General features: G+C 37.1%; 1 protein-coding gene across 1 annotated transcript in view; it reads right to left on the bottom strand.

Moving 5' to 3' along the window:
- Positions 1 to 7: 7 nt before the first annotated feature.
- The window catches only part of LOC113093583 (laminin subunit beta-1-like), a gene marked incomplete at its 3' end in the record, with an annotated part of 28,981 nt that continues 6,848 nt past the window's right edge, over positions 8 to 22,140 (bottom strand). The window contains 19 exon segments of the mRNA XM_026259278.1: positions 8 to 37; positions 39 to 59; positions 61 to 85; positions 6,781 to 6,877; positions 6,971 to 7,188; positions 7,347 to 7,571; positions 7,837 to 8,000; positions 8,085 to 8,316; positions 8,396 to 8,539; positions 13,487 to 13,694; positions 13,787 to 13,907; positions 15,538 to 15,665; positions 15,775 to 15,933; positions 16,016 to 16,151; positions 17,483 to 17,562; positions 18,681 to 18,793; positions 18,891 to 19,067; positions 20,030 to 20,218; positions 21,509 to 21,629. Coding sequence (XP_026115063.1) covers positions 8 to 37; positions 39 to 59; positions 61 to 85; positions 6,781 to 6,877; positions 6,971 to 7,188; positions 7,347 to 7,571; positions 7,837 to 8,000; positions 8,085 to 8,316; positions 8,396 to 8,539; positions 13,487 to 13,694; positions 13,787 to 13,907; positions 15,538 to 15,665; positions 15,775 to 15,933; positions 16,016 to 16,151; positions 17,483 to 17,562; positions 18,681 to 18,793; positions 18,891 to 19,067; positions 20,030 to 20,218; positions 21,509 to 21,629 — 2,588 coding nt within the window.

A 22,140-nucleotide genomic window follows, 5' to 3' on the forward strand; every position in this document is an offset into this window, starting at 1 on the left:
TCGAGGCCCGGAAACACCTTCCACGCAAAACAGGTGTGACCTTGTTGCACTGGCTCCGCCATGCCTCTTGGGTCACAATCACATGCTGAAAATATACAGGAATACTGAGGTTTAAGTACAGGACCTGAAGTTTAATGCATGCTTATCATGAACTAAAACTATTACAAATATTTCTGTTAATGGAAATGAGGCTTGAAATAAAATATATATGGTCTTAAGGGTCAGTTTTTCGAAATTGAGACTTATACATCATCTGAAAGCTGAATAAATAAGCTTTCCATTGATGTATGGGATTTGGGTTTATGGGTTTGTTAAGATCGGACAATATTTGGCCGAGATACAACTATTTGAAAATCAGTAATCTGAGGGTGCAAAAAAAAAAAAAATCTAAATACTGAGAAAATCGCATTTAAAGTTGTCCAAATGAAGTGTTTAGGAATGCATTTTACTAATAAAAAATAAGTTTTAATATATCTACAGTAGGAAATTTACAAAATATCTTCATGGAACATGATCGTTACTTAATGTCATAATGATTTTTGGCATAAAAGAAAAATCTATCATTTTGACCCATAAACTGTACAGTATTTTTGGCTATTGCTACAAATATACCACAGTAACTTAAGACTGGTTTTATGCTCCAGGGTCACATGTGTATTTTATTTCAGCTTCATTTCCATTAACAGAAATATTTTTACTAGTTTTAGTTAATGATAATATTCAGCTTTCAGATGATGTATAAATCTCAATTTCGAAAAAACTGACCCTTATGACTGGTTTTGTAGTCACACATAAGATATATATAAAAAACCTGAAACATTCAAATTACTGACCGGAAATAAATGAAAAATAAAATAGCACTGAAGCTAAAACATAAAAATAAATTAAACCTAAATGGTAATATTATATATGAAAATAAGAAAATAAAATAAAAATACAAAATCACATAAGCAAATTACTCAAATTAAACTGAATTAAATGACCTGACAGAAAATTAAAGAAAGTCTTATCAAAAATAGTAATAAAATATGTCATAATATAGTATATATATATATATATATATATATAGAGAGAGAGAGAGAGAGAGAGAGAGAGAGAATACAAAAAATCACATTGGTTTAAAGTTAAGCATGTTGTTGAGTTAACAAAGATCTACTAAAAGCCTAAAATACACAAAATTATTGGGTAAAAAGTATTTTTTTAATTTATAAAATTTAATAATAATAATAATAATAATAATAATATCAACAAATCATTAACAATTAATTTACACATTTGTAGAACTTTGGCATTCATAATAGAAGTAAAAAAAAATAAAAACAACCTTGAAATTACTACGTTTAAGTTAGTATTAAATAATTATGTGCTGTGGTTTGCATAAAAGCATTGGCAAAATGGTGATTCAGTAATTATATTTCCTATACTTGGGTAGATTGCTCTGCCACATTTCTACAGAAAATAACATTTGGAAGGCTAAAAGAAATGAACCAAGATTTTTAAAACAGCTGTTCATTGACTGTGACATTTTCTGTCAACAAGTGCAAACTCTGAGTTACTGTGACCTTATCAGGCTGGAGTTGAACGAGTGAGCGATGGAGTCAGGGCGATGTGGTGGGAGTGGAAGGATGAAGGAAAAGATTGTTTGCATACTTTAGTGCTGCATTGCACTGCGAGTGTTTGGTGAACAAAAGGCAATAACTGCCCCACAATGACAGACGAGACACTTAGCAAACACCAAGTTAGCAATGACTTACCATGAGGCCCTTAAACAAACATACTCATCCTCAGAAAACTCTAGTCGTAATGGCCTTGTTAACCTTCATCAAGACCATTTTCACCAGTCAAACGATCTATTTCTCATATTCAATTTTTAACATACCTGTTTAGCTCTATTCCGAAGCCTAGGTAACAAGCCAGCTGTCTACTGCAACAAAGATACCTCTCCTATTTAAATGTGTAGCTCAAGTGACTGATTTTAATGCTCTACACAGGCAGCAATTCTGAAAAATACAACAGTAGTGCTCCTCATGTAACATGCAATTGATTTCAATCGTTTGGCATTAGCATACTGCTACGCTAACAATGTACTACTCTAATAAGCATTAAAAAATGCATAGAACTCACAAATATATTGTGTGAAATAGTTCATTTTAATTCGATTGAACTAACTTTTAGCACTACTTTTCAGTGAAATATCAGCAGAAATCATGGCACAATCATTCTCATGGTCCGTTCAAGCCCTTATGAAAATGTAACATTTATGAGTTGGAAATTATAATGTCAGGTGCGTTTAAATGAACTCTGGCCTCAAAACGAGCTTTGCATCTGCAAGGTTTCCCATTCATAATTACGACTTTGTTGTGGCATCCATTCAATTCGTAAATACAAAATCAGAAAAAAACTCGCATCATGGAGTCTTCTCCATGAAGGATGCTTAAAGATTTGGTCAAAACAAATGATCTTAAGGCATTTTTACACAACGTGCATGTTAAGGCTGCTCTGTGCCTGCTTAAATGTCTCTGTAAAGACATAATTCTGTATAAAAGGCAGATTTAATGCCTGCACTGACCCACCATACCCCCTCGTATCAAAGTAACAGTTGAAATTGCAGTGTAAATGCATTCATGCCACCTCTGAGCAGCATTATGGAGACATAAATGCCAGATCAAAAGTGCTTCTGTGCCGACTTTGTAGTTTAATTTTGGCATTAGAGGGCACGAAAATGATGCTGCCTAGGTAGGTTGGTAGCTCACTAGGATTTTTAACAGAATGCATGTCTTAACAGGTAAATAGGTAACCAGAAACCCCACTTTTTTGACCATCGAGGAGAATTCAGGACAATACATGCGACACATACAATACATGAATGGGGACCCTGTCTGGGACGGTTCGTTTACTTTAAAGGCATTCCAGTGTGACGTGATTAAACACACATTCCACAGGAAAAGACTCCTTCACCTAAGGCCATTAATGCATACAAGGGTCTAGAGATAGGGAATTTTCCTCGGAGGATTAATCCCTGCTATTAGTCGCAGGGGGCCCTAGGCGGCACCGGGGAATGTTTCTTGTTGGGGACAATGGCCATGAATGTGACCGCCTGGAGACGGGAACAGGGCCACAGGAGCCTTTTGGTTGTTGGTGATGGGAAACTAATTTAAGTAGCAATTGACACAAAAATTCTAGGATAGGCCTTTTACTGCCCCAAGGGAACACATCTGCATTTTTATTGTTTAAAAAGCCAGGCTTGAGAATCTACAATGCATCCTTTTGAAAAGCAGGCATACAATAAAACAAGAGTGAATGCCAATGCAGTGCGCTTGTGTACTCAGCAATCGTTTACATAGACGTATATGGCTAAGGAATGGGGATGTAAAACATATCACACGCCAGCCGAGAAGGAGATCCGCAGTCCTCCCAGACTAAACCACTCGAGAGGTGCTTCTGTAATAACAAAGTCCATTTTACTGCTGTTAAACATTCATGACGGTGTTAACAAGCTCTTGGAAATGATGCCTTAAAAAATGCACCAACTCTTGGGTTGGTGATATATTCGCTAGATCTGTGTAAACAGTAAACCAGCCATGAGGGCAGTTGCCGGGGCATGCCCAACATCCAATTCTATCAATAAATTTAGTCTCAAACCAACTAAAGACCTGCAGTAACTTTGAATGTAGCTGCCAGTAGGTTTTCATTTACAAATATGTGACCCTGGACCAGTTTTGAGTGTTAAGATTTATGAATAAATAAGCTGCAAAAAAATCTAAAGTTTAAAGTTGTTTTAAAGTTTAAGTTTAAAGCTTTAAAGTTTTCCAAATGAAGTCTTTAGCAATGCATATTACTAATCAAAAAATAAGTTTTGATGTATTTGCATTAGGAAATTTACAAAATATCTTCATTGGACATGATCTTTACTTAATATTCTAATGATTTTTGGCATAACAGAAAAATCTATAATTTTGACTCATACAATGTATTTTTGGCTATTGCTAAAAACATTCCCCAGCGACTTAAGACGTTTTACATGGCTGGAATATATGCAGGGGTGCATCCACAACCAAAAATAAAAAATAAAATAAAATAAAAATGCGCAGGATAATTAAGTTCCACCACTGATTGTTTTGACGGCTGTTAATGCACAAGCACTGCTTTTGATTGACTAACTGTAATACTGCATAAGATTTCCATTCAAACAGAAAGCGTAAATCTAAGCTTCGTGCTGCCGGTTTGCCGCAAAACATGAAACTGAAATTTCGTTCACTGACGCGCTTCAATCGGCAGTGCTAAAACCAGCAGCGCATAATCTTAACTTGCTGGCCACTCGCCAAAATAAAGTTCTTAGATATGAAAATGTTGAAAATGTAAATAGTAGCATTGTATTTTTATGTGTACTATAAAATAAGTCTATTTTTTTATACTCATTTTTTATTTTAAAATAATATCATATTATCACACTTTATTTATTATTTAGATTTTTTTGAAATAACCTAATTAAATAAAGCACAATTGCAGTATTTGTACTATTATTAATTATTTTATTTTGTGTTTTTACAGTTGTTTCTCTAACGGGTGACACTATGTGCAGTGTCAGCTCCAAACCAAATCTCTAGGCGTTCTCGTGAGAACCAGAACGAAAAACGTATGTGCGCCCCTGAATATATCAATCCTTTCCATCTGTTTTTCATCACCATGCAGATAAGCTTATTGTAAAAATGCGTGGAAGGAAACTTCATTCTTTGAACACAACTATGTCTGGCTATCATTCCTTTCACAAGGGCTTTCAGAGTTTAAGGAACGTTTTACCAAATTTGTTTTACTGTTTGGTTAATAGCGCATGAACTTTTAATGAACTTTTGGGCTTTAAACATTTATGTTCAAGGTATAAATTATATAAATTCAAGATTAAGTCCCTGGATAAAACTGTCTACTAATGAACAAATGTAAATGTAGCGCAATAATTGATCAGAATTCGGATCAGATGACGCCTCTAGGCACACAAAAGCTGTACTAATTATACAAAAAGTTAAAGTACAACCTATAAAATCTCTGAGGAAATCAGTTTGTGCTTGGACAAAATGTAAAGCTTGGGATTTCACAAGTTTATCGAACTAGTATTTAACAGGAAAACCACATTAAAGCAGAGCTCGAGCTGAACAAATGCTCAGTGCTGTGCTGGAAGAGGGAAGAGCGTACTGAGGGCCAGTCAACAGGAGGGTTACAGAGGGGTAACTGGATCTTAGAGGAACACAGGGGGCTTCCTGCTCCATCAGGACTCTCCAAACAAACCGAGGGGTGTGGGGCTGGAACAGATCTCTATCCACACACCACTTCATCGGCTCAAAGAGAGGCCAAAACCTGCTCTTCTTAAGACCAAATGGCTTATTAAAAAAATCTGCATTTGATTACCTTCATGTCATTTCTATAATGTACCACAAAAGTTGTTTATATCACTTTGTGTGAACAGACTGAAATGTTACTCACTGGAAATCTCTTTCACCAGCTTGTGAAGTGATGGTAAATGCTGATTGTGGGTCATATTTTACATGCACCACCCTTGATAGTGATGTGTTAATTGGGCTGAGATTAGGGAGAAGGTCTGACAAAACAATGCATCGCAGTGATCTTGAAGGAGATCATTAGATAGTCAGAAAACCATCCGAATCTGCACTTCCCTTTGTTTAAGATCTCAAAAGCACCGGAAAATTCTTCATCACATCAAATAGATTCCCAATGGTATGATCTGCACAACCGCAATACAGTCAGAGAGAGGACAAAGAGTCTTTTCTGAGGAGAAGCACTGCGCCAGACACTGATGGCCCCAGAAGGGGAAGCCCACGAATACAAAGGTGCATTGTGGGAGTAGAGAGGGTATTGCGAGGCTTCGACAGATCCCACCACGAGCTGGTCATGGTCGTGCACATCTGGGGCGAATCAGAGAGTGGCCCGAGGACGTCTCCATTCCCTTAGACATTCCTACAAAACTGGGTTGCCTACAGATTATATGGTTTGGGGTAATGGCAGCACAAATCTGCAGTGTTTGCAATGTCAGCAAAATGAGTTTAGTTACATTATCTGGGTTTATGTGGTATATATATATATATATATATATATATATATATATATATATATATAATATATATATATATATATATACTTTGTATATACAGTAAATATGTTTGGGGTCTGATTGAGGTATTTTTCATGTTTTTCAAAAGAAGTCTTCCTGCTCAACAAGGCTGCATTTATTTGATCAAAAATACAGTAATACTGTAAAATATTATTACAATTTATAATAACTGTTTTCTGTTGTAATATATGTTAAAATATAATTGATTCCTGTGATCAAAGCTGGATTTTCAGCATCGTCCAGTCTTCAGTGTCACATTATCCTTCAGAAATCATTCTAATTAGCTGATTTGGTGGTCAGGAAACTATTACTCATATATTTTTTGGGAAATCATGATTTTTTTCTAAATTCTTTGAAAGTTCAAAACAACAGCATTATATTTGAAATATAATCTTAATCTTAAACGTCTTTACTGTCACTTTTGATCAGCTTTAAGCATTCTTTTATATTAATATTAAAACAAATATCACAACAAACTTGTCTTAATATATTACAAATAAAATGAACAAAATAGCGAACTAATAATTTATTTCTAAAGAATATTCTGGCTCCCTTAGAAATACATCACATTACTAAAGTTAAATGCATTGTAAATGATCATCACAATGGACTGGGTCATTTCTTGCGCCGGTATTGTTCAGTTTTTCTGCACTCACCGTGACACTTGACCTCAGGGTTTCCCCAGAACAGCTCTCTACACTCTCGGCAGGTTCTGCCGCCAAACCCAGGTTTACAAGAGCACTGGCCCATAATCTACAGAACAGAGAATAAAAAAAAATACAGATGAATCCCTGCGCACGTTCTTGCAATCCCAAACGTGTCACGTTTGTGTGAATGTGGTCTGACCTCATTGCAGGACGAGCTGAAGGAGTGGTTGAGGTCGCAGTCGCAGTCCTCGCAGCCTTTCCCGCTGGCCATGTTCCAGGTGTCCGGCGCGCACTGGTCGCAGTGCTGGCCCACCACATTGGGAAGACACTGACACTGACCGCTGCTCAAGTCACAGTTACAGTTTCCCGGAGAGGGGCACATCTCCTCAACAGTGCCCATGTGATTACACACACACTCTGAGAAAGACCAGGACGAAACATTAGAAACTCAGCGGCCAGGAGTCAAATGCATCGTTTTACTAGATGCAGTTTGTTTTACTGTAGAGGTACTTTATCTAGACTTCAAACGTACAGTACAGTAGACACAGTATTGAAAGATTTCTTCAAGAACGTACTTCTGCAGCTCTGGGTCAGTGCATTGCCGTAATAACCGAGCTTGCAGCGGTCGCAGCCCTCGCCCTCGGTGTGGTACAGGCATTTGAGACAAGCGCCCGTCCGGGCGTCACAGGACTCCGGGTCCATCATGTCGATGTTGTTGTTGCACTGACAGGGCCGGCATTCTCCGCCCACCTCGTACGGGTTTCCGTAATAACCAGGGGCGCATTCTTCACACCTGGCACCTGTTCGTGACACGACACAAGAGGTGTGTTGAATTACAGCTCTCACTGCTGCAAAATTACATATTGCACATTACAAGACTTAATATCACCATATTCTTCCACATAGACTATCGTCCGCTAAAGTTGATTAGAATATACTCACCAAGGCTTCATTTCTTTGAGTGAAAATACTGCAAACTATACGACATGTTCTAGCAGGTACACGAAATTCACAGTGTTCCCGACAGACGCTGTTATAAATCAAATAGGATTGGCTGCTGGTTACCTTTATATCCCTGGTTGCAGACGCAGAACACCTGGTTGGAGTCGAGGCTCTTATAACACGCGCCGGAGAACTGTCTTCCGCTGCCGGGACCGTCCGGACACATGCAGGGGCGGCAGTGGTCTCCAGAGCCCAGGACGGGGTCACCATAATAGCCATTCAAACACCTGCAGAAGAGATGTTATAAATGAAAGGCTAAACGTTCGTGTAACATCACGCTATCATGTTGAAGAAAGAACGCAGTGACTAGCCTCTCGCAGTGGTGTCCAGAGGTGTGGTCCCGGCAGGACAGACACTGTCCCGTGAGCGGGTCGCACTGCTCAGCGTGGCCATTGCATGTGCAGGGCCGACAGTTAGGGAATCCCCAGTGTCCCGGCAGACAGCGGTCACACTGCCGCCCGTACGCTCTGGGAATACACTCGCACTGACCGGTGGCCTCGTGGCAGAAGGAGTGGACAGACCCCTCAGGACTGCAGTCACATGCTAAACCAACCACAGACCACTATTATGCTTGTGAAATAAAAACACGCTGCAGTCTATGCTATTGACCAGTTGTACTTACGCCTGCAGCCCTGCGGCCCAAAAAGGAAGGTGGCTGGGGCGCATCTGTCGCAGTTCCTGCCAACCACGTTGGGGCGACACTGGCACTGGCCACCGCTCGGGTCACAGACCGTGCTGAGAGACCCCTGCGGGTCACACTGACAGGCTGAGAGAAACAGAAGAGAGAGAACGAAAGATAGAGTTAATTCATGGTAATTGGGACATTTCCTCTCAGTCATTTCAATGGCAAAAAGTGCTACAATTTACCTAAATTCACCCTAAATAAACTTGACCAATATAAGTGTTTCTTTTTTACCATCAAGATTTTTTTTATTACCAAATTTGATTGTTTTTCACCCAGCTATCCCACTTTTCTCCGCATTTCAGAGATCAACCAATATCTTTTACAAGAATTAAGGATTTGGACTATCGTCTCTATTGCGGTTACATGTTCATGTGATGTTGCTGTGCTAAGTCGACATGAAAACGTATCATTTGCACTCGTTTTTAAACATTACTAGTGATTTAATGTCATTGAAACGATCAGCAGGAAAAGAGAACTCATTTTGCTTGATGCTTGACTGTTTCTGAGAGGCTGGTGCACATGTATTGAATGAGTATCAAACTGAGTTATTTTTGTCACTTTATAGGCCCTGGACGAATAAATACATGTGTCAAAAATGCCCGTCTTTTCAAGAATCCTTGTAAACACAATAATTTAGGTGTTAAGTGAAAGCAAACAGCTGAGAAGCAGCTCTTAAAGTGACAGCAGTCTGATATTCATACTGTTTGTCATTCATATTAATCGAACAACAAAAAAAGATATAAAATAAAATCTCACTGCTCTTGACTAAATTACTTTTGCAACTTTAATAAGAAAAAATATATAATTTATACAGTGAAGAATATGTAATGTTTTATACATGTCTGGAGTGTTTCTTATTTATCTGTTCTGCGGTAGTTTTTTATCCTATTGCTTGCAATTAGTTTGTCATTAAGTTTTAACCCCAGGCTGGTTTTATTTATTTTTTATTAAGGCTAGTATTAGTTTTTGTTTAGTTTTTTTTTAGTTTTTTTGTGATATTGAGTCTGATGACAAGAACTAGGACTTTTCTATGGTAATTTTTTTTTTATTATTATTATATATATCATAAAGACATTATTTAAAGCAAAAATAACTATATTGTGATATATATTTCACTGTGAAATAAAATGACTCTATATCAGCTATTAAATTAATGTTTACTATTTAGTGCATTATTAATACTCATTTAAATACTATATAAAGTATAGAAATAATATTTTTTTCGGGATGACAGTGAGATTATTGATGAGATGTATGTGTCATTTGCTGCTATTGTACATTGTCTGTTAATGCGCTACTGACTAAAATCATCAGGTATTTCATAATCTAGGCCGACAAAAATATGAATAATTGTGACAACATGCCACTCAAAATGAACTCTAATGTAATCTATTTACCGTTTTGTTTGTTATTTTCCTGACAATGTATAACTAGTCCAGTACACTCTTTTAACCGAATAAACAACACCTAAAACCTCATGTCAAACTGAAGTTAAAAACTAACGTTTTTTCCGGTTATAAAAACCAATATCGGTTGATCTCTTCTACATTTATCCATTATATTATTTCATGGCTGTAAAAATGCCTTTTGGCGAACAACATTTTAATATCAGTATGAGCAGGTTGGAGCTTGCATACAGTTTAGCTTGGGCTCAAACCCAAAAAAGCCTCTCTGGTGGATGTGCAAGGCTTATAAATCACACTGAGGTAATTCACCGGAGCTCAACTCGACACCTCAGTGGCTCTGAGTTCAAACCACCTGCGTAAAAATGCTTGCTTAGTGTTTTGGCAAGTCATCTCACCACAAAATACCTAAAAAAACATAAGAGACTTAGAGAAGTCACTGGTGCAGGCCAGAAGAGTCAGGAGATGTTACTTTGTTTGCTACATATTAAAGAGTAGCCTTGAAATGTGGCCTACTTTTCCCAGATGGGAGTTTGACTGTAATTTTACATTCTGTATCATATAAAGCTTGACAAGTTACAGTTTCTTAAAGTATGTCTTGAAGATGTCTTCATGTGAAAGTCGTCATTTTCACACTAATATTTATAGTCAGCAAAGATTGCGTTGATTCACGCCTCCAGCCATGTCTTTTGCTGTTCTTCTTGTCCTGACAGTTGATGAAATGGTAAAGTCTCAGACAGGAAGCAAGCAAAGCAGTATAATTATGCCCGAGGCCATGTAACAAGCTCTGACACGAGGCAGGAACGGAGGAAAATGAAAGCTGAATGAACGATGACAGAATGAAGTCTATCATAAAGGGAAAAGGGGATTCTTATGTGGTTAGAGAACGGTGCCAGAGTCATGCGATGATGACAGCCTGACAATATGTGTGTGTGTGTGTGTGTGCACTTTAAACAAAGTGGCAAGATCATAAAGATCAAGTTACTATGCTATTTGTGATACTATAACAAGAATTAAAAAAAAAAAAATAATAATTCTGGAAAGTATAGTGTGGGCATTACGCTTGCATTTGCAATTAAAAATTTATGTGCATTTATGACAATGGATTGACTGAAATCTACAGTTGGAGAATTTTGTTTTTTTTGCGTTTGTCCTGTTTATTATTGGTATTTTGCTTATATATATATATATATATATATATATATATATAATTTTTTTTTTGAATGAGCAGTCTGCAATATTAAATCACAGACATTTCAAAATAAGAGTCCTTGTGTATTTTACTCACTTGTGTGCTAAATGTAAATGTGTTTAGGAGCGTGTGTGAGGATAAAAACAAAGTCTAAACAGTTCCTTACAGGACTTCCAAACTTCACGAAAGTTTGAAGATAGAATATATAATATCTTAACTGGTATAACAAACCTCTAATTCTCATTTTAAGGTGTCTTAAATATGCAGTCAAAACCCAGAACTGTTGTGCATTCCACAGGTTTGCTTTCAGAGACGTTTGCAATCAATAATAAAAAAAAAAAACATAAATCGTAACTTTATGTCAATAGTTTTATTACTTAAGGCAGAATTTATTACTGTAACTCTGTTTATGTGTATATTTATCTGTTTTATATGTGTATATTTATCTGTTTATATGTGTATATTTATCTGTTTTATATGTGTATATTTATCTGTTTATATGTGTATATTTATCTGTTTATATTTGTATATTTATCTGTTTATATGTGTATATTTATCTGTTTATATGTGTATATTTATCTGTTTATATGTGTATATTTATCTGTTTATATGTGTATATTTATCTATTTATATGTGTATATTTATTTGTAAAACATACAAATAAAGATATTTAATTACCATTTGGAGCACTTGGGATTGCTAGACAAGGCCAGAATGAACACATTTTTGCGAAATCTTTAAATTCGACCAGCTTTTTTAACTCAAAAGTAGCACATCTGCATTCTGACTCATTTTGCCAACATGGAATGAATCAAATATTTTATCTGCAACTTTTTGAATGAACAGTCAGTAATGGTAAAGTATATGCCTTTTAAAATAAGAGTCCTGGTGTATTTCAGGCTTCTTTACAATTAAAAGTTCCACAGTATGCATAAAGATTTTTGGTTTTGCATTTTTAGCCTGATTGGTATGGTTTTTTTAGGGATCCACCGTAAATTTTCGGCCGAAAATGGCTTTTTCGGTTTTCGGCCGATAGACTTTTATCACCGAAACAACACGGCCGAAATGTTGTGATGACGCAAACAGAAACCGCGACCTGCACGTGCACCTGCATAGCTTAGACCACGAGCTCCACGCGACATTCACTTAACACCTGTGAGAACATTCTCTCTCTTCTTACTCCTTTATTCGCAGCACTAAAGCGTCTCCTAACAAAGAGATTAAGATGGACCACGAAGTAAAAACAAAGAAAAGTACAGTCTTATAGATTCTGTTAGCACACGTCTCACTGAGATCTTGTCGGATCCTCTGCACTTCATCGCGAATGTGCTTGATCCGCGTTATAAAGAACATTACTTGTATGCGGAAATAAGGCAGCGCGCACGAGAAATGATCCAGGCCGCGCTGTATGCGGAGAACCCGCGTGGAGACGGAGAAGCGCCAAGCGCAGGAGACAGATCAGAGCGCAGAAAAAAAGACTGGTCTTTGCACCAGATGAGTGGCATGCACCATCGTGGTCTGATATGTTCAGTGGAATTCTGCAAGAAAGTGCCTCAAATAATAATAATACGTTGGCTATTTTGTTCTTAGGCTACTATATATATATATATATATATATATATATATATATATATATATATATATATATATATATATATATATATATATATATATATATATACATACACACACACACAAAACAGCTAGATGGTTAACTGTCTGAAGTCCCCATCCCCAGAAGTGATAACTCTCTTGCCTATACTGGAGAAGTGATGCACTTTCTAGTCCTACAGAGAACAATTTGAAATGCACTTCACCTAAATGCACTTTGTTTTTATGAGAGAACTGTTCATTTTAAAACCTTTCTACAGGCCAGTAGGCCTGTACATTATTATTAAATATACACATGAGTGGGATACATTTTTGTTTGAATTTTATTTTATACTGTGCATTGTTGCAATGTGCTTAATAAATATTTGCATCATTTGTAATTATGTATTTTATGTTTTTAAAAAAAAATAAGTTATTAAATTGTAATTATCTTTGAAACTTTAATATTAATTCATGCAATTGCAATGTCTTAATTTTAGTAAAGTTAGTACACGGTCATAGCAATAAATGCAATGGTACTAATAATTGGCATAATTTCTTTCGGTGTTTCGGTTTCGGTTTTCGGCCTTGGTTTTCTCTTTTTCGGTTTTCGGTATCGGCCAAGAATTTTCATTTCGGTGCATCCCTAGTTTTTTTGATTACACAATAAAATGTTTCTGAATTTAACTCAACATAAAATCATGCAGCATTTGTCTGGGCTCCTTCTTCATAGGAAGGAAAGACTAAGAACATGATTTAACACATATCATCAGAAATATTATTAGTTTAAAGTCGTTTTTTTATATTTAAGGTGGGTAATTTATTATGAAGTTATGGAGGTACCTTTAACTCCCTGGTGCAGAAAAGCGGACACGCTGAAGATGTAATTCCTGCAGATATCAGTCATGGGGGTTTTCACCACGGCTTGGCTGTTCTCCAAACAGCGGTAGCGCTGGAAGGTTTCCCAGGCGCTGTTGGTCACCATGTCTCCACCCTCTGAACCAGAGCCAGAGAAAATATCCAGGTTTTTGCAGTGTGGCATGAGGACGATCTGAGAGCAAGAATAGAAATCGGTCATTCAGCATTTGAAGATTCCAGTGCAGCTGATATAGTCTGTCTAATAGGGTAAAAGAGTGAGCCTACCGAGTCGATGAGAGTGTACGGTGACTGCACATCGCTGAGAGCCGAGTAGAGAGACAGACTCAAGCGCACGGTGTAGTTCAAGCCTTCTTCAAAACACACAGGCCTAGACAGCACCACATACCTGATGGGCAAAACCAAGAGAATACATTTTCTCAGATTTAACACTCAAAGACATCAGCTTAACGAATCCTAGTGAACCGCCATCTGAAGGTGCAGACACATTTACCACTTGAATCGAGTGCTTTCAATAGAAATTGGCACATTCTAATATTCTGGATGAGGGAGAAAGATTTCCTCATGCAGATTTCGCAACAGGTTCAAGATGGTCATGCAGATATGCTGCACTGAACAACAGAATCTGCTTTGTTTGAAAGTGATTTCTCTTTCTGATGTGCTTCATGCATCACTACAATACTGACTATACACAATGGGTCTTTTTCTTGGCTGCAAATTTTCACCTAAATCCTGCTGATGTGATCGCATCTGACTTAAAACCTAACTAGACTGCATCCTAACTGAAGAGGCACATCAAAAAAACTGATTCTGAATGCTCTACATAGACAGTAACTCTGTGCCTTACAAATACCGTATTTTTCGGACTATAAGTTGCACCTGAGTATAAGTCGCATCAGTCCAAAAATACGTCATGACGAGGAAAAAAACATATATAAGTCGCACTGGACTTTAAGACGCATTTATTAGACACAAGTCTCTTAGTTCATTAGACATTTTCATATTGGGGTGAACTAACCCTTTAAGCTTTGAATGCAATAAATAGGTATATCTATAATGAACACCTCTCTGGATTTGTTGCAATACATTCTGGAATTATGAGATTAACCTTACTTTCAATTTGGTTAAAATAAGCAAAATGTTGTTCATCTATAATAGCCTTCAGTGTTTTTTTGTATCATTTACATACTATTGTAGCTTTTATTAATATATTGAGTTAGCTTTTTAATGCAAGGTTTTGTATGACTTTTTTTTTTGCATTTAAATATTATATAGATATTTGATGAAAATCTTGAAAATATAAACTAGAAAATGTTGCTTTGGAAACTGACTGAAATAAATATGTTTAAGCTGGATTACTAAAACTGAACTGAACTCTATGAAGAAATGTGTCAAAAAAACTAAAACGAATAAAAACGACACAAAAGAACAACAAAATTACTAAAACTTAAACTAAAATTAAAATGGAATATATAAAAGTAAAAGATAATTCTAAATATATATATATAAAAAAATACTACAGTAGTATATAAATAATTACTGTAAAAAAAGAGTGATAAAATTCATTATTTATGTATTATTGTAGTTTTTATACATTTTTGATATGAGTTACATTTTTAGTAATTCGATTATACACTTTTGTTGTTTTTACTTATTTATTTGTTTTTGGGTTAAATTCATTTTTATTTCAGTTTTTACTTTAGTTAAGTTTCACAGTTAGTAGTTTTAGTGCTTTAACTTAGTTCAGTTAGTTGCCAAAACAACATTTCACATTTTCGTAGACGTTTTGTGTAGTTTTTCATCTAATATTTGAGTTTTATTTTATTTCAGCTTTAATTCAATTGTTTTTAATCGTTGTAGTTTATTTAAGGACTACATCTACATCATGATGACTTCAAATACTGCCTAGTTATTATTGGATGAAAGGTGCTACATCTACATCATGATGACTTCAAATACTGCCTAGTTATTATTGGATGAAAGGTGCATCAGGTGGTCCATATTTTAAGATCTCATACCTGGATCCGGGATGTAGAGACACCACCTGGTTGTCATCGTCAGGCATTGTGTTTGCACAGCGGCTGTCGGCGGTAATGACGCGAGGCCTGATGACAGTCATCAACACTTCCTCCCACTGCTCTGGCAGCTACACGCCATGAGAGAGCAACAGATGATGTAATGATGTTTCTGCTTAGCCTTTAACTCAAGGCTGCTCAAACATGTTCACACTAGTGTTATACTTTAGAGGAAGTCACCTGAGGTTCATATCGGATGATAACGTCATACTCCATGGAGTAGGGGATGTTGTCGATGCTGAACTCAAGATAGGCACCTTCAGGAACGTTCACAAAACCAACGCCAGTCCAAGTAGGGGATCTGTCCTGAGGTTTGGGTCTCGGGACAACCGTCACACCCTACCGACCGAGAGAGATATATAGAGATACATCACTCAAACACTCAAAGACTTCGACAGATGCCGGTAATGAGGACACTTACAGGTCCAAACTTGGCGTCCTCGGCTTCGTAAGTGTAGTGGTCCAGAGCGATGAAGTAAAAACCAGATTCCACCTGGTCGCAGCGTCTGCCAAACATGTGCTCGCGACACTGACACTGACCCGTTTCTGGAGAGCAGCTGGGAAAAGAGATAACAAGAAGAAATTTAAATGGCCCTTCCTAAAGATCTGGAGGAAAATAGCTCTGGAGGACATATTTAATGCTTGAGACTCAAAACCTGTGAGAAACGGCACCCGTCTGTTTGTTGGACTGCAGTTAAAGCCTGGCTTTGAAAGTCATGTAAATACAGTTTTCTTATTGGATGATACAAATTCAAATTCTGAAGAAAATGTAAGCTTTTTTAATCAATTGTGTTGTCGAAAATCTACTTCTGATCATGAAGAAAAGTAATAGCACAGCTCTCCTCAGAAAGCAGCATAGGTTAATGGTGGTGGGTGGTGTTTTTATTGTTAACAAAATATGTTAATATATATATATATATATATAAACGAAAATGTATTTGATGGATTTATTTTGTGCTAGGTATACTACAAGCATATTTTTCATATTTATGTGCTAAATAAAATACCCTGCAGTTGTACTTTTGGCATACTATTTCAAGTTTACTTTAGGTACACTTTAAGTATCTGGCATTTAAAGACTGATATTATACAGAGATCATACAATCCTTATTAAAAGTTATATCAAACAACATTTTAAATGTAAAATTGAGAAATGTGCATTGTGCAATAAATATTAAGTTTAAATATCATTTTTAGTGCTGTCAAACGATTAATCGCGATTAATCGCATCCAAAATTAAAGTTTTTGTTTAATGTATACGGTGTATATTTATTATGTATATATAAATAAACACACATACCATATATATTTTGATAATATTTATGTTTATACATTTATTAATTCATATTCTTATATTTTATATTATATATAAATATATTTAATATGTAAAAACATTTCTTAAATATATACATGCATGTTTTTTGTATTTATATATACATAATACATATACACAGTATACAGACATATATTATGTAAACAAAAACTTTTATTTTGGATGCGATTAATCGCAATTAATCATTTGACAGCACTAATAATTTGATATTAAAAAAATCTTAAGAAATATGTCAGTATATGTCGTTTGTACTAGCTAATATAAGATGAAAAACTTAAATAAAAACTGAAAAAACACAAATGTTGCCTTGGCACCTAATTAAAATAAATGCTAGAATTATCTAAACTAAAATTGAAAATAAAAATAGATTAAAGCTATACAAAAATATGAATTACAGCAAAAGAAAAACTAATACAAATGACAAAAGCATACAAAAATGGACTAAAACCTGATCTAATAACAATAGTAAATTATTCTAAAATACTAAAAATGGTAGCAATAATAATAGTGATAAAATGTATTTGAATGAGAGATTCGGGAACTAGTTTTACTCACTTGTTGTTGATTGCACCACCATGATCACAGTCACATGGTCTGCAGCCATCCATGTCGTTACTGAGACCCCAGTGCTGAGGCTATGAGAGAGAGAGAGAGAGAGAGAGAGATGGGGGAGAGAGGGAGAGGGTGGGGGGGGGAGAGAGATGGGGAGAGAGAGAGAGAGAGAGAGAGAGAGTTAAAAGACTATTTAAACACCACAGTGTTTACGACAGACCTCACAAGAAGCAAAATGTAAGCAATGTTTCTTAAAGGCAAATGATCACATTCTGGAATAACTGAATGCAAGTAATCTGGAGAAATAAATAAATAAATATATTTGTTAAAATGAAAAGGTGTCCTGGAGCTTCCAGTGTCCAGCCTTGAAAATTGGTGGTTGAGGAGGTGCGCCAGCGAGAGCAAGCAACGAGATGTGCAAAAGCAGCCTCACAGATAAATCAAGGCCAGTGGATGAGGTGGGAAGGAGTGGAGCTCTCTTGGAAGGAGCTGTGAGGCACGGAAGACTTCCAGATCAGCTTCCTTTTACAAACCACTGATGATGTCCTGCCTTCACCAGTACCTCAACCTCAACCAGTGGTTCAGAGAAGATCCAGAGAAGAACAGCGAACCTGAAACACATCTTGGTTGGCTGTAAGGTAAGCCTGATGCAAGGCTGGTATACCTGGAGGCACAACCAGGCGCTGAAGTGTCTTGCGGTGTTTCTGGAGAACAGGAAGACATCCATAAACTCCCTTCCTCCTCTGTTAGGACATCGTGCAAAGGGAAAGGAGTTTGTGGGTGAAGGGGCACGTGGGGTCAAGGTAAAGACCCCAAACACTGGCCAGCTGAGAGGAGCTTGTGACTGGAAGCTCTCTGTCGACTTAAATCATAAGCTCTTGCTTCCCGGATGAAATTGCAGTTATCAACCTTAGACCTGGTTCCCTTCACTACGTACAGCGTACATCATAGAGCTCACTGTGCCCTGGGAGGATGCGGTGGAGGAGGCCTATGAACGCAAGAGCCTTAATATTCTGGGCTGGCAGATAATGCAAAGCAACGTGGCTGGAAAACAACCTAGTCCTACCACCTTGTATCAATGCACATTTAATAAAACTGTTGTATGATTTACAATTATTTACAAAAGTGTCATACTACATATTATAAAAGCACAATGCACAAAGAAATATGAATGAACTGATCAAGTAAGCAGAAGACGCACCAGACACTGGTCACAGTTCCTTCCGGTAACCAGACGTTTACAGTAGCAGTTTCCTGAGTCTGTATCGCATGGACTTGCACCTGGAACCGTCCCCAAAGCATTGCACGTGCATGCTGGGTAACAACAAAACAGAAGGAACTTTTATTTGAGATCTTTCAAAACCATGTCCACATGAATTGATGAATGATATTGTGCATGGCATGGACTTACGCTGGCATCCCAGAGGGTCATCGCTGAGTCCGTAATGGCCCTGTTTGCACTGGTCACAGCGCTCACCCTCCACATTAGGCTTACAGCGACACTGACCCGCGATCAGTCCGAGAGACACGTCTGTCAGCGGATCACACACCCCACCGTTGAGAGAGCCGACCGGATCACAGTTACAGGCTGGAAAAGATCAATCCGGACAGCGTACTTAAAGACAATGGGAGGAACTGTGGACAGCTGGGAAAACTAACACACAGAGCCATGGAAATTCACTGCAGCAGTAAAGATGCTCTGTGTCAACTTTTTATCGCGATACTGTTTTTTGCTACTAATTTTGTTAAAACTATCTAGTACAAAGTTCACGAAAGATACTTCCATTGTTTAGCATTGTTCACACTACAAATACTGGAAACACAACAATAAAATTTAGTTTGTTAACATTAGTTAACACATTTTTACAGAATTTATTCATCTACAATGTGCATTGATGTTAATATAATATATTAACATTGATATATATATATATAGATTAACATTTATATATATATTTTTCTTTTTTTTTTCAGAATTAATGCTAATTAATACTTAATACTTAAACATTCTTTTAAATATCTACAAAATAATTAGTTAATAAACATATTTTTTGTTAATCCCATGTTTGTTTAGAAGTTATTAATGAATACTAGTTTGAAATGCTAAAAATACACATAGAAATGTACATTGATCAAATAAATAAATAGTATTTTTATTGTTACTCCAAGTTCATAATTGGATTAATATTAAAAAATTGTATTGCATTTTAAGCTATTATCATAGATTGATGTAAAACTCAGACACCACATTTCTGCTTTGTGGTCAAAGAGTTCAAACTGAAAAACCTCAGTCACCACAACAAAAGAGGAATGTGAAACCCTAGACGCGTGTGGTTTGAGGAAGGGCGGCGCTTCACCTTGTGGTAACGGACTACTTCAAAGCCCAGGTGTTTCTGCTCCCAAATCTGCACGAGCAGAGATGAACAAAGCAAGACCTAGACCAGACTCTCATCACAAACTAGACCAGACAGGTAGAGGAGCAGCGGCCGTCTGAAGGGGGAAGAAACCTCAGAGGAAATGAAAGAAGAGGAAATGAGAGGGGACACGTACACTCGCAGATGTTGGGGTCGCGGATGTCTTTCTCCGGATGCTGGTAGAAGAAGGGCTTGCACTGCTCACACTTGTGACCCATGGTGTTGTGTCTGCAGTCGTCGCACACGCCGCCGCTCACGTTACCCGACGCCTGATACACGGCCATGTCGAAATGACAGGAATCAGAGTGATGATTGCAGTTACACTCTGTGAAAGAAGCAAAGAAATGGCAGATGATTAAGTAACAACGGTAACAAAGAAACAATTTTGACAAAGTATGACAACGTTTAAAAACTATAATGCATTAACAGCACGACAAATTACGACATAAAAACTGTAATGGAGTAACAGTTATACAATAAAGAACAACGTTTATAAACTATAATGCAGTAACAACTGCACGACATTTAAAAACTAAAATGCAATAACTACGGCATAGCAAAGAATTATGATGTTTATAGACTATAACGCCAGCATTATAAACAATTACAACTTTTAAAAATTATAATGCAGAAATAATTTCACAAATGAATTGCCATGTTTAAAAACTATAACGCAGTAATGATTGCATAACATAGAATTGAAAGTTTAAAGACTATAACCATGTTTACGAGAATTACTATGTGTAAACTATTACGCCCCTGTCACACTGCGATTACGGAAAATACATGGGTAATGTGTCCTGGCAATTGGCGCTAGATTTTTCCCCTTTCACACTGTCAGTGATTACCTGGAATATGTGCGTGCTTTCACACACAACCCGTAATGGTCCCGTAATGACACGTGACATCAGGACGTGACGTGTAATGTACGAGTCGAAAACGTTAGGCACGTTAACTTTCACTAAAGCTGGCGAACAATCTCAGCTTCAGCGCAGATAGTGAAGAACTAACTGATCTCTGCTTCATTACAGTTTGCACATATTTGTTTCGTCGTAAACGTTGATCTTCCTTCAAAACACCTGGTAAAAGAGTTGCACGATAACATGCGTCATCACTATGACACACCCTTTACGGCATTAGTTCTGTCTTTTGTTTACAAAGAGCTCGTTCCGGGACTGAAACCAGCAATGTTACTAGGTCACCAACCCGGGTTCGATCCCGGAATCAATCCTGGGACGTGTTCGTGTTCACACAGAAGGTGACCCAGCAATTTTCCGGGACCGATGTGCAATGTGCAATGTGAAAGGGGCTTTAGTGGTGCAACAGATCACAAAACTCATGGTTCAGATCACATTACGGAGTCTGAGTCACCGATCGGATCATTTAAAACATTATGTTTAATTAAAAAAAATATGTATTAAATAACTCAAAGCCATGTGATGAAACCATCAAGTAAAATGTAATAGTGCATTTTCATTATATTTTGACATAAATATCACTACACTTTATAACCAGAATTCACTTTGTCATAAACAGTAATTTTTAAATAAATTAAAAGCATGAAAAAAAGAGCATGATTTCATTGGCCATCGCTGAACATTGCAGGAGATCATACTTTTACAGGCGTTGGTGTTGCGTCCCTCCGCGGGTCTCCAGGGCAGGTCATGGTAAAAGTCCTGACAGCGCTCACAGTTCAGCCCCATGGTGTTATGATTACACATACAATGGCCATGGACCTACGGCAAAACAGACATAACAATGATAACCAAGAACAAAATAAATGTAATCAAACTGAGACTATGTGTGGAACAGGATATTTAAAGGCACCACAAATTATAAACAAGTAAGTCTTGTTCTCCTGTCCTCAGGAATGAATTTGAGATTATTTCCTACTCAGACCCTACCAGAGAAAAGTTTCTTCATACAACAGAAACTTGGAGTTGCTCAGAACGGTCTACAAATCCGGCCCTAAACCAGATGGCAACAGGAAATGTTTATACTGGATGCATCTGGTCTGCATTAAACAAGCCCCAGTCCTGGCACAGACACAGATCTAGATGCAGTCTATATGTGAGCTTTCACAGAACTGCCCTGTGCCTGGAGATGATCTGGAGTCACTTCAGTGCCTCTGAATAAAGTTCTTGCACATAAAAAGGTAGTGAGATTGAGATCTGGATGTAATATCTGTTCATTACGTTTTTCTAAGGACCGCAAAAGACTGAGACACATCTCAGTGCAGACGGATTG

The sequence above is a fragment of the Carassius auratus genome, unplaced genomic scaffold (genome assembly GCF_003368295.1).
Source record: "Carassius auratus strain Wakin unplaced genomic scaffold, ASM336829v1 scaf_tig00215100, whole genome shotgun sequence".
NCBI classification, from domain to species: domain Eukaryota; kingdom Metazoa; phylum Chordata; class Actinopteri; order Cypriniformes; family Cyprinidae; genus Carassius; species Carassius auratus.